Source organism: Dermacentor silvarum, chromosome 3 (genome assembly GCF_013339745.2).
Source record: "Dermacentor silvarum isolate Dsil-2018 chromosome 3, BIME_Dsil_1.4, whole genome shotgun sequence".
Lineage (NCBI taxonomy): Eukaryota > Metazoa > Arthropoda > Arachnida > Ixodida > Ixodidae > Dermacentor > Dermacentor silvarum.
In genome coordinates this window covers 170,293,298-170,306,650 of record NC_051156.1, presented here as the reverse complement: position 1 = coordinate 170,306,650, position 13,353 = coordinate 170,293,298, and the positions used below count along the sequence as shown (strand labels likewise).

Here is a 13,353-nt window from a genome sequence, read left to right as displayed (position 1 = left end):
GCGAACGCAGGATGCTCAGTACTGCCTTGAGTGTTTATTGCCGTGCGCCTCAGGATCGGCCCGTCGTGTCACAAAACATGCTGCCTAATCCCAGGATCAGCGGACTTTCGGCGAGACGGACGACAGCGTGAAAAGCACCGACAAAGACGATTCATTCGAGAAATAATCGTTGGCGCACCGTAAGCCTTGTCGGGGGCCGCACCCACCAACGTCAACGGTTTTACGAAATCTCATGGATTCCTGCGTGCACACTGTTGTCATGGAAAGTATGATATCGAAGAGATTATCTCATGGGCCGCAAAACATAAATTTAATCAACGAGGCTACATCTCTTTTCGGAAGCGGCAGTGCCAACAGAGCGACATTCACCATGGAGCGTTGGCTGCTAGCAACGAGAAACTAAAAAAAAAAAGCATTTCTCGTAGCACGCTTTTTTTAAGAACTTCGATTTAAGCACACATCTTCTGTGGCATAAATGTGCACGTTATCAACGATGATTTACCTCTACACGTAGCGCATACGCAGTAGCAAACTTGGCACAGCAAGGACTGAAAAGCGTAATGCTTTTTTTTTTAAATTGGCGAGCTTTTCAGTGACATGGCCAATGCCGATTTCGCCTGCTTCGAGAACTTGTCTGAACAAACTTACTCGAACGAATTAAGTAGCCCTCCGGTATGCGTTGTCTCGCGCTGTCAGAAGAAGGCGGTGCAATGGCCATCACACTTTCTTTATGGCATGCATTTTGTTTGCAATCTGGCACCGGCCCGTCTTTCAACGCCTTTAAATCTTTGCAATAGCATGCATAGGTGTGCTAGTTAGCATTGCATTCTCGGAGAAAACCTAGAGCACAGTGAAGACGAGACACGGGGAAGGTGACGCTTGTGTTGTATTTCACCTTCATGTCTCGTCTTTCCTACGCTCTAGGTTTTCTCCCTTTAAAGGGTCTCGCGAATTAGATTTCTTTTTCGTAAAACGTGACGTAACATACGTAAAATCGTACAACGGGCCCAAATACGTACTTTACAAAAAATTCGGGTGAGTTGGCTGGTATAATAGACATGGATCCAGTGACATCAAACGCTACAAACAGTCGGACGTCATCGCCACGCCATCAGCCTGAGAAATTGCTGTAGTTTACCCGCATCGAGATAAAAAGCAACGAGGGATCTGCGATACAAGGTTCATGAGAACGTGTTCTACATGTCAAGCAATGTGCCATCAGCATCTACGCTGTGCACATCACACTCGGGAAAGGCAAAATCTGTTGACTGCCTCTTCTGCAAGCTTGGGACAGTTGTATGACGTTTGTAGAGACAAAGAATATATATAGAGAGAAAAACGAGACGAGAAAGGTAGGGAGGTTAACCAAGGACGTGCCCAGTTGGCTACCCTACGCTTGTGTAAAGGGAACGTCGCCAAAAACAAGAGTTGCTATGTAGACGCATCTTGCCGGGCCATCCAGCCAGAGATTTTTGATGACCCATACAGCGCATCTCTTGCAAAAAAGACTCGCATCAACTATGTGCAACCCTGACTTTAAAGATGACAGCATGGATATGAAAAAAAATTACAGCACGTTCAGGGTATGAGCGGTCACATTAAAGAGCGAGATCGGCTATTCTAACGAGCTGCCAGCTTGGTCACGGCATACGTATAAGAACGTTTTGTTCCTGCATCGTCAGTGACAGTGAGGCTTGCTACATGAGAGGAAGCTTGAATAGCGGTAGCCAGCATTCTTTCATGAAGGGAAGAAGCTGCTACACGCTTGCATATTAATGCTACTTGACTTTAATAGTAACCTTTTAAAGTCAGTTGACGTAGTGGTAGACAAACCCCATGAAGCAAAGCTTGTGGCCCCTGGCAAAAGATGCGGAAGCGTACCCCGTCAACGAGAGAAATGTTAGAGCATGCTTGTTACGCCTCGATAACGGAAAAGTTTCGAAAAGGCCCGCGCAGAAGATACACCAAGGTATATGTAAACTGGTAGCGAAGCTTCCATAGGAACTCGCATGTCTAGAAAGTGGCAGCGTGTTGCAGCCGTCGCCATCTGTGTGTCGTGGGGACAACACATTGAAAATAAAAATATGACGTCACGCCCGGAAATGAAAGTGGCGTCGAGGTTTTATGCTGCGTGGCGCAAACGTTTCAATTTCTTCAGAGTCCGACATTTCTACCGCTAAGCGAGCGGTTAATTTTCTTCTCTGAGCTTGCGACTCGCCGCTGCTGACGCGCCAGCGCGTCATTAATCTATAGGACGGACCTGTATCTTAAGCTGAACATAATTAAGCAGTTACTGACAGCAATTGCTTCTCTATGTTCCTTAAGAACGTGATGGAATAGGATGGGAATGAATAAGTGCCAAGGAGCTTTCAAAATCAGCTTCACTTTTATTCGCATAGAATTATGCAGCCAATATGCACGACAAAATAAAATTCAATGTATTAAGAGCACTATGGCCAGCACACAGTAACATTTGCGAAACTTATTCACAGAATTTTGGAAACTTTCATAATTCCGAGTGACACCGTATATTCGTATCCAACATATATCGGACAAGGCAACGTTTCACCACATTACCATTTAGAAAACGTTTAAACCTACTCATTTTGCTGCTTGTAGGGCGCTCAGAGCCTGTGTTATGGAGAGTGCACAAACATACCGCGACGTTACTTCGCATTTATCTTCACGACGAGAGACAGCGCGTCCGTGGGATGCATCAGCACGAACATGCACGACAACAGACAGTCTGCACTCACACCTTTCGCGAATAAGTGCCTTGCGCTTGCTCGGGCGAAACTGGAAGGGAAGCGCACCACCACACCTTAAACAAACATGCAAGAAAACAAAAAGAACTCGGACGAAATGCTGCGTTCGAGGGAGCGACGCTATTGCGCACGAGATAATAGCTATAATAGCTATACAGAGGGTTACATGGGTTACATAATAGCTATACATGGGGTAAGGGTAACCGAAAGCGATTCCAAGAACCAATTAATACATTGTCAAATAGAAAAAAATAAACATTTGCTGTTTTAGCCCACCCATATTTATTGCAAGGAGATTTGATACTTTTTGACAATTTCTGATTCAACATTTGTGAACCTTTTTTTTTTTTTCGCGTACCGCTCCCTTGCATGTAGTAGCACTTCAATCAAAACAATCTAGCAATAGGTCCTCACCCGCCTTTTGTTCCAAGCTTCGCGACCTGCTTAGAACGACCGTCGATACACTACCTGGAGCTTGGCTGCAACACAGTTGAGGCACCGGAATAAGTTGGGACGTAGAAAAAGAAGACGCCGAACGAAAAAAAAACACCGTGTCGGCCTACTACGCTCCACTTCCGAGACGCTATACATTTTCCCAACCCTATACATTCTAAACGCATATCATCCCCCAATGAACAGCGGCACAGTAACCTCCAAACTTATCGTAAAGGCGCAGAAACATGCCAGAAACTCGCCACTAATTATAGTAGGGGACTTCAATGCTCACAACTCGGCATGGGGCTATCAGTCTTGTGACAAGATAGGGGCCAGCCTATGGACAACCTCCCTAGAGCTGGGCTTAACCCTCCTTGCCGACCCAGAACGCCCCACCCTAGTAGGTAACAGTGTCTGTCGGAACACATCCCCCGACCTAACAATAATCATAAATATGGAATTCTTCAAATGGGACTAGTACAGCAGCGCTCATAGCCCCCACATTACCACTGAGTAAAAGTAAAATTCAAAGTGAAACATACTAAACAGCACACCATTAGAGACATTAGAATATGCACAAACTGCGATAAAAATTCCATAGCAAACCGAAGCCACATCCTCTGGGAATGCGAGGGCCTTCCCCCACCCAGAGAGCTTCTGCCAGCTCCCTCAGAAACGACATGGGAGACCCTAATACGGTTCCGCGAAGAAAAATTACAAAAAGTAATCCTTGCCTGGGCGGAAGAGGCCACCTACAAAGTTGTCATCTATAAAGCCCTGAAATGTCTCTCAATGAAGTTGTTTCCTCCTCCTCCAACTAGGCTCAGCGGGTCAGGGGCGGGAACGAGAAAGCTGCTCCTTTTCTTATCCTTCTTCTAGTTCTTTTGATGTCACCAATATAGCGAAAGTAGGCTGTTCAGTACTGCCTCAAGGCTTCATTGACGTGTGCCTCAGGGTAGGCTCGTCGTGCCACGATACTCCTGTCTGCTAACTAACCAAGTAGTTCCAGTAAACGCACCTACGTTCTGGGTAACTGAATTGAATTCTGGGGTTTTACGGGACAGAACCGCGATTTGATTATGAGGCACGCCGTAGTGGCGGGACTCCAGATCAAGTTTGTCCACCAGGGTATCTTTAACGTGCCCCCGATGCACGGGGCACGGGCGCTTTTGCATTTCGCCCGAATCGTAATGCAGCCGCATGCGGCCGGGGATTTGATCCCAGCGACCTCGTGCTGTAGCAGCGCAACACCATATCCTCTGAGCCACCGCGACGGGTTTCTGGGTAAGAAAAGACAGAACGTCTTGAAATAAAACGTGGACATATAAAATCGGTTCATAGGGATCGCTAAAGCACACCGACGCCTTAATGGAACGACGCATTGTATTGAACGAATTGTTTAATTGATTCTTTTTATTTAGTCATTCGGTATGTGCCACTCGGTGTGTGTGTGTGTGCCAATTTTAGCCAATCCTTTAGATTGCGTATGTGCCCTTGTGGCACAAGAGGCACAAAATCCTAATTACTGCAATATATGTGTCGCACTACTCTGCTGTGTGTACACCTGCCACCACCATCCTTCTCTCGATAAGCATCATGCATCGCCTTCGCCCTCGTTTCAACGCCGAGTAGCCGTCTCGCACTGCGCATCCACCTGATTTGTTGATTGCATTTTGGCGTAGCTTGTGAGCGGTGTCGCGCATAAACATAAAAAAAATTAATGAGATTAATGTTTTGACCTTGTGGGGGATAAACATAAACACTGCATGGGGTCGCACGCTGTATAGGATGCAAGTAAGCGCAATTCTACGGATAGCCGGTAATTTTGTGGGTTTTCATGCACGCCTCTTGACAAAAACCTCGCTTGACATGGATTCGAATATGAGCATTCGATCTGCACAATTAAAAAGAAAAAAAAAAGCCGGCAGATCCCACGCCCTGTGGGAATCGATGTTATGCGAAGCAGTGTGCGGGGAGCGTACCAAGTCAACGAAACGACCATGAGAGCACCAAGACGCAGGTGGCTCTTTCATGACCTACATGACACGCATGTCATGACATTCATGTCATGAGTCCTCAGGAGTCCCTCTAGCTACACCTAAGAGACCTTAAGGCGAAAGCCTTAGTCATGCTCATGACTATGACTTCGGCCATCAACCTTTAGCCTTTTCCTTCACTTAGTACCACATCCGAACCCATTCTATTGGTTTCTGAGTGTTAATCTTTTTTTCACTGAGTCATTCTCATTTACATTTGCCATGGTCATGACTATGACTTCTACCACAATCCTTCCATGTTTCCTTCACTTAGTGTCCACATTCCAACCCATTTCAGTGGCTTTTGAGTATTAATGGTTTTTCGCTGAGTTATTGTCATTTTTGCTGAGTCATTCCCGTGATTATGACTTCTACCATCATCCTTTAGTGTTTCCTTCTCTTAGTACCCACGTCAGAACCCATTTCAGTTGCTTTTGAGTGTTCATCTTATTTCGATGAGTCATTGTCATTTTTGCTCAGTGATGGTCATGACTATGACTTCTACTATCATCCTTTAGTGTTTCCTTCACTCGGTGCCCACGTCCGAACCCAGTGGTTTTTGAGTGTTAATCTTTTTCGCTGGGTCATTGTCATGACCTACATGACACGCATGTCATGACATATCACTTATGTTTGTCATACACTCCTGTCATACTATGCCAATTTTGGTACCTACCGAGTTAACGAAACGACCATGAGAGCACCAAGACGTAGGCGGCTGTTTCATGACCTACATGACACGCATGTCATGATATTCATGTCATGACCTATCATTTATGTTCGTCATATACTTTTGTCATAGTGTGCCAATTTTGGTACATATCAAGTTAACGAAACGACCATGAGAGCACGAAGACGTAGGCGGCTAGATAGATAGATACTGTCAAAGTAGCAAATGTTCGCCAAGAAATGCTTCACATTTAATTATGTATCTTTCAGCATACCATGGCTGCTGAAACAAAATGCCAATGAAATCGGCGAGCCCCGCCGGCTCTCTCGCCCGAGCTTGCGCAATAGAGTCATCGAGGTTCACGGATTTTACCGTCTTTCAATGTGCGCGTATAATATAGGTAATATAAGACGAGCGCGTCCTCTCTTGGTGCATATTTTCTTATCCCGGGTGCGCACAAACATATAGGTGTGAGTCATCATCTGTGGTGTTCTTCTGACCGCACGTTCGCGGACAGCAGGCTCTTGACCTTTTCGGTCACATCGTAGTCTAGCCACAGCGCATTGGAAAAGACCACCGTGTACAAGTTTTCTCAAGGTTAGCGCTTCCCAAGTGTCCCCATGTCGTTTTAGCCTCTGCGTTCCGTGATCCCCACCCTTTTTACTCCTTTTTTACCGCAGATTACAAGATCTAAGGGAAGCAGTATTAATCTGCAATTAAAATAGGTGCGTTCTAACAACCACTCCCAATTTTTACGAGAATTGTGCTTTGTAGTGCGGCTTCACAGTAATCTGACCTGCATTGCTGTGAAGCTAAATAAAGCGTCGCGCAGCTTCTTGGCAATGCATGTGATAATGCAGTGAAGCAGCACAGCGGATCAGCGGGGAAGTGCATGCAAAGCGGTAATGCCATATATATGAGGCAAACGAGTTAGTGTCTGTGGAGCCGCTGGTTATTCAAAAACCTGCATTAGCTTCCCGGTAGGCTTAATATGAAGAACCATTAGGGTAATGTTGCCCTATTTTAGTAAAATGCTAATAGCCGCCGAAATAAGTCACCCGATTATCGCCAAACTGATCGCTCAACATAACTTTACTACTTTGCGTATAAACGGGAGGCTGGTATGTGACTTATATAGTTAAATTATATAGAAATCGCCGCGTCCGCCAGATGTTATGCGTGATAAAAAAAAAAACTCCGTAGTATTAAATGCAGTCGAGCGACTCAAAGGCGTCAGATCACAGCCCAATGCCCCGCGCCCCCTTGGCACGTTAAATACCGCAGTTTTAATCCCATTACCATTCTTCGGGAAGCTTACACCCAGTTTTTAGTGTGTCTGTCCGTTTACCCGCGCCTAACGTCTTTCACGCCAACTTTGGTCACTGGGTAGGAGGAGGAGGAGGAGGAAAAAAGAAGGAAAGGCAGGGAGGTTAACCAGAAGCACGTCCGGTTTGCTACCCTACACGGGGGAAGGGGTTTAAAGGGATGAAAAGAAAGGTAAGCCTTGGAGTTGAGCAACGGGCTGCTGTGCTAAGGGAGCTCCAAGTTGGTTCGCTTGGAACCAACTTGGAACCAATTTCTGTACCGCACGCCGCGCTTTCAAGGCCACCGTCTAATGAGGCATTTAAGATTTAGGGCTTTCGCCTTAAAATCTTTCAAGTTTCTTGGGTGCTGGGCGGAAACGAACCCGTGTCGTGTGTATTCAGTAAGTCTTGTCCAAATGTATAGTCACACACTTCACACGCGTAGACCTCATGGTAGTACCGCTAGATGGCCCTGCGTGTCCAGAGGAAGGCGCGAAAGAGGAGCCTGGCTGGGTAAACTCCTCGTAAGTTACTCTTTTCGGCGGTCGCAGTACGGTGTGTCACTGCATTGCTTCAATGCTAATCGCATTAACGTCGATATTCATAATACTGTGGTTCAGGCTGCATATTTTTTAGTGCCCTTTCCGTTACCCTTTAACAGTCTGGATTCAGTCACTGTTCAGGCAGTGGGGAATCATTGTTAATATTACCACTACTACTAAACTTTTTAGTAGTCTGGATTCAGTCACTGTTCAGGCAGTGGGAAATCATTGTTAATATTACCACTACTACTAAACTTCGCAGTAATAATGATGGCGACCAATGGAGAGGGTGTTCTACGCTTTTGATGTAGAAACCGACGACGGCGGTTTCAATGAGCTGGACGCTACGGCGCAGTGGTGTCCGAACTGGAGATCACCCACTTCGAGCTGCGGCGCATTTGGAGCCGAGTGGGAAAATTTGTCAGGGAAGTAGCTGTAATAAGCTCGCGGAAAGGGCGCGGCTATGTTGTCAACCGTATGCTTCGAAAGCAGTGTCCCGTATCGACACTTCGCCAATCGCCGGCACTCAAGATGTTGAAGACCGAGAAAAAAAAAGTACGTAGTCCCGTAACGTATAATTAAAAAGCATATATTCACATTGCATACGCATCCGTATGAGCACGGTAAATGTAGTCCTTTTTGTTATTGTTTCGTTCCAGTCGGTCCGCAGAGGGTCTGCAAGTTCTGAGTCACTTCCAGAGGACGCGGGGATGGAATGCGGCGTCTGTATGGCCGATACGCCACTCGAGCAAATGATAAATGCTGAGCTTTGCGGACACTTCATCTGCAGGTGAGACGCGCTCTTTTTGCTTTTTTTTTTCGCCTGAATCGGGTATGCGAAACAGGTGAAGAGCTACATCGAATAAACCATAGGCTTCCTTTGCAAACGTAGCCTAAGGTTACGAAAACATTTCGTAGTTGAGAGGTGATGAAGATAAATTGAGACCGCGCGTCAATTAAAGCAGCCGCACTTTGTATTTCTCTTTCTGAGGGCTATTAATATGGATAAAATATAAACTTCCATTTTAAGATCATGCGGCGTGATTCGCAAAGATTGCGAAGGAACTTTGCACTAACGCATGAATGCAGCTCCGCCACTGTGTGTTCTGGCGTGAATCGCCATACAGAAGGAGCGATTTCATTTTACGTGCTTTCGCGTGTACCACTTGTGAAGAAGTGTGCACGTCATATGACACATAATTGTGAGGTGGCTTACAGGTTTGGGCGAAATCTTCATCGGGATCTAAAATGGAGTTTCTGGCACTACGTAGTATTCAATTTCGATTTAGGAAAATGATAAGTGTAATTTAACGATTTTGCTGTGCAGCGTAACCGAAGAAAATTAATGAAAGCAAGGCATTGCGCAGCGATTCTTAGTCTGGTTATGAACTCTTTAAAAACGAAGCTTTCCTGTGCCTCTTGCCCTCACTTTTCGGGTTGTGACTGCTGTCTCGCACGATTGGCTAGTCCCAGGTATAGGGCAAAATATTTGATTGACACCATTTTCGGAACCGGTTTTTGTGACGTGTGCGCCACAAAATGTGTCCATGTTGGCTGTTTACTTTGCACTTAGAAATGGCAGCCAAGGAAGAGCAGCGTTCTTTGCAGACACCAATGAAAACTTCACCTAAACTGATCCCCATTGCTTTTGATATCCACATTTTTTTAGAGAATAGGGACCATTCAGTAGTATCGTGTGTGATATACCGGAGTTTACTTGTCCGTGCAGACTACGGAGAAATGTTAGTTTTAATCATGGCACATGGATGGTATGATGTGCCCACTGCGGAATGCTTAGTAGGCTGGCGCACCCTTGGTGATCAGGCATTGATCACGTGGGCTCTAGAGAAATCTTAGTTTCGAGTTCTGATTTCTAAGCCGCAGGGAGGCATCCGATTTAGAGGTGTTTCATGCCAACACACCGTGGGATTCGTCGTGAGTAAGCGTTGCATCAACAGCCATGAGGTGAACGTACCAAGCAAGGTAACACCGTCAGAGGAAGCATCAGACGCGCTGCCTTCGAAGCCACTCAGAAAAGCTGTGACCGCGATAGTCGCGCACACTGAGACTGTCTCCACCTACCACGTGTTGCTTCCGCACTTTTTCGTGATTAATTTAATTAATCCTGCAGCGGTTATGAGCTTCAGCTTCGGCGGTCACCTAGTTTGGTTCAAAAATTGCCCTAATGTTTTTTTTTTTTTGTGTGTGTCAGCTGGAATTATTCGTGGTACTAATAGCTAATCATGGTGTGCCGCGTCCCTTCTGCCTCCTGCAGGCTTTCAGCGTGTATAAAAGCGATTTTCCGAGTGCTCCCGAGCAGGCGTACGCAGATACTGGTAAATCTCTTAGGTGTCTGTGGTAAAACCACGAAGTCCTCAACAAATTTGTGAGGAATGTTAGAAGCGTTGGCTGTCGCATAGACTGAACATATCGTTCGGTGCTGGCCCTCTCCGGATGTAACGAGAGGTTGTATTCGTAAACGTATTTGCAAGAACCCTCACTAGCAGCGGAGTAATGGTACCCAGGTGAATGTTCTGGCATTGCATACACGGGTGGTGTGTGCGTCACGCGGTGATGATCGTGTCTGCGAAATATCACGGCCCCGACGTACTCCGCGAGAACAGCCGGAAATTCAAATGAAAACACGCATGCCCCTTTTCCCGTACCAACCGAGACTTCTTCAAACATCCCCACCAACTGAGACGACGTCACAGGTCCTAGCATGCGCGTCACACATCACGCCTGCCGCACAAAAAATAACCGCCAGCTACGTGAACTACGTGAACCGGAAAGCTCATGAAATCGCCAGCGAAAATCCGCTGCGCTGCAAGTATATAAAACAAGCAAGCAAGCACGCAAGCAAGCAAATCGTAGATGGGAGTCGGGACGTATGCGTCATGTGGGTCCTGACCTCCAATAAGGGAGTAGACAAGGGACGAATGCCGTTTGCGGACTCTATTGCAGACAATTGGAGAGAGCTCTTGCTGCATGTTAGCCTCATCCCACCATGATGTCGAAACATTATATTTGCTTCTATCTCGGCTATTAGGGAAGCCTTTTCCAAAATTCTTGCGATAAGATGCTCCTATAGGATGGTGATTTACAACTTCTGGTGTATTTCCAAAATTTCACGTGGTGGCATTTAATGGTTCAATAAAATCTTTAGGGCACGATGCATTGCAAGGAACTTTGAAAATGCATCTGAAAAAACGGGCGGACCTCGGGAATGGTTTCTAGGGCCACACTGTTCTTCAGGTTTATTAATGGAGAGTTCGTATCGATAATTTTTCTTTTTTTCCTTCTGCAGGGACTGCGTATGCCGAATGGCAGTTGACGCGGACTGCATGCGGTGCCCTGTCAAGTTAGAGGACGGCACTCCGTGCGGTTGTCGCGTGCAAGAGCCGGAGTTGGTGCCTGTGAGTACAGTAAAAAAAATCAATAAAACGCTAGAGCCATAAAATAAACTAATAGCAGAGATCTGCCTCATACACTATAGCCAGATATATATGCTGACTTGTAGAGTTTGTCACGAACGCTGGCAGTGTGTGCTACACGGAAATCTCAAGTAGCACGCGAGAAAGTGCTCGATCTCACATGAGCCCACTCTATTCTTCCATACACAGACAAGTCTAATTCGCCCAAGCATGAAAATCTTGAATGTTTCGGTCAGACGGCTTGCATATTCCACGGCTAACACCAGCCACTAATGACAGTCGTTTTAAAGCCGTTACTATATATGCTTTCATCAGCCTCGAAACTTCCGTTTAGTCAAGTTTTACGTTTTGGTTTATTATAACAAAAATTTAGCTGCGAGACATTGACGTGGTAAACATTGTACAGGCCAAATCTTCCACTTATTCACCATGCCGCTTCACACTGGAGCCCGATTCCGTGACGTGGCAAACAAACATAGCAGCAGCGCAGGAACGAGAGAAATAGCAATATCAGATGCTATACTTTGAGCTGAATTCGAGTTTAATATATCGAAGGTTGGCTTTAGTTATTGTTGAACAAGGTTACAAATATGTGAAGTACAGTGAACGCTCAACTGCGTACTTTTCAGCTGGCGCTGACCACCAGGCTGGAGGGCAGACAACGTCTGCTGCAGGATCTGATGGCGCCGCCCCGGTACATCGAAATAAGGGACCCGAATTCTTCGCTTTCAAGGGTTGTGCACGAGAAGCCTTCCGCCGCTTCTTAAACCCTGATGCCGTTTCGAAATAATCAGGCCATGGAGGAAAAGCTGCACTTGGCGTGAGCCACCAAACCATCGCGATCGTATATGAACACGCTCGTCCGCGAGCCAATCAAAAAAGAAGATCGGAGGGCAAACACGGGCATACCCGTGTTTGCCCACCGCGTGTCTTTCGTCAGAGCATCGTTTGCTTCAGTGTGGAGTGCAATCACAATCGTAGTATTGCGGGAGCAGGCCTTGTGCCTTCCACTCTAATGCCACATTATTCTGGAGTAGTGCAGTAGTGTGCGACTTGTATAAACGGATGGCGTGAAGTGGAATAAAGTGCTTTCTTCCTTCGTCTGCGGCATCCTTCCTTCGTATGCAGCGTGAACGATGACTGACGGAACGGACGGCTCTATTTTGTCTGAAAGCCAATAGCCATGGCAATTGTCGACAATGCAGGAAAGGCTTCTCTCAAAATTGGGTGATGCACCTGTCATATATGCGTTGCAAGATTTGTGTGTCATGGTCTCTGGAGTCGGGCGTCACACGGATTGGTCGTGCTCTAGCCTACGCTGCCAGAGCGTCTCGAAACGGGATAGCTGGCCTGTGCTACCGGAATGTCGCACGGAGGCTAAGCGGGCCCCCGCCGTCGTCCGTACTTTCACGAGAGTTTGGAGGAACGGAACAGGGGGTTTATTCACATGGGCGAAATAGGGCAAACTCATTTACAGAGAAAGGCGTACTCGTAGTGGCAGAAGCAGAGCACAGTAGGGTATAAACATGATTATGACGAGCGCACTAAGTCATTCTGGGAGAGAACGCACATAATGTGTGTGCTACGATGCTATATCAATGCCAGATGGATTATAGAGAACATTGATAACACTATCGAAAGCCAGTGACGAGCAAGATGGGGGTGCTTATAATTCAATGACATATACAAGCCAATTCGCCTGTCAAAATATGCAGTTGCTTATCAGACTTTTTTCTCGTATATTCAAATTACAATCCGACGCTATCATGTCTTTAGGTTGTGGTTTTTTCTGACAGATTTAACTTTGTGAAATTAAATTTTGTTCCCTAACGCCTTGCGTCACGCGAAGGGCCTGCCCCGTCGGGGTGTTTCGGGAATGATTAATTCCGCCACCGACGCCGGCGAGCCCACGCCGACACTAGATTTTCTGCGACACGGGGACTAAATACAAGAACGGTGCCCGCTAGAGAGATTGGTTGAAAATAGCAACATTGATATAAAAACATTCCAAACCATACGTCTAACGCGGCGGCGTTAAAACAACTTTCATAGCGCCTTGTACATTGAGTGTAGACGTGCGTCATGTGACCATTCTCGGGGGTGATTGCGCTGTAATTAAATTGAGCGTAATTGGGAACTGAGGGCTGCAGTGTGCCTCTTTTCTAAG

General features: G+C 46.3%; 1 protein-coding gene across 1 annotated transcript in view; it reads left to right on the top strand.

The window, feature by feature from the left end:
- The window catches only part of LOC119446081 (uncharacterized), a 37,606-nt gene extending 25,317 nt beyond the window's left edge, over positions 1-12,289 (top strand). Inside the window, exons 8-10 of the mRNA XM_049663889.1 lie at positions 8,412-8,542; positions 11,060-11,168; positions 11,816-12,289. Coding sequence (XP_049519846.1) covers positions 8,412-8,542; positions 11,060-11,168; positions 11,816-11,953 — 378 coding nt within the window. The 3' untranslated portion in view covers positions 11,954-12,289. The remainder of the gene's footprint in view (positions 1-8,411; positions 8,543-11,059; positions 11,169-11,815) is intronic.
- Positions 12,290-13,353: the final 1,064 nt, after the last annotated feature.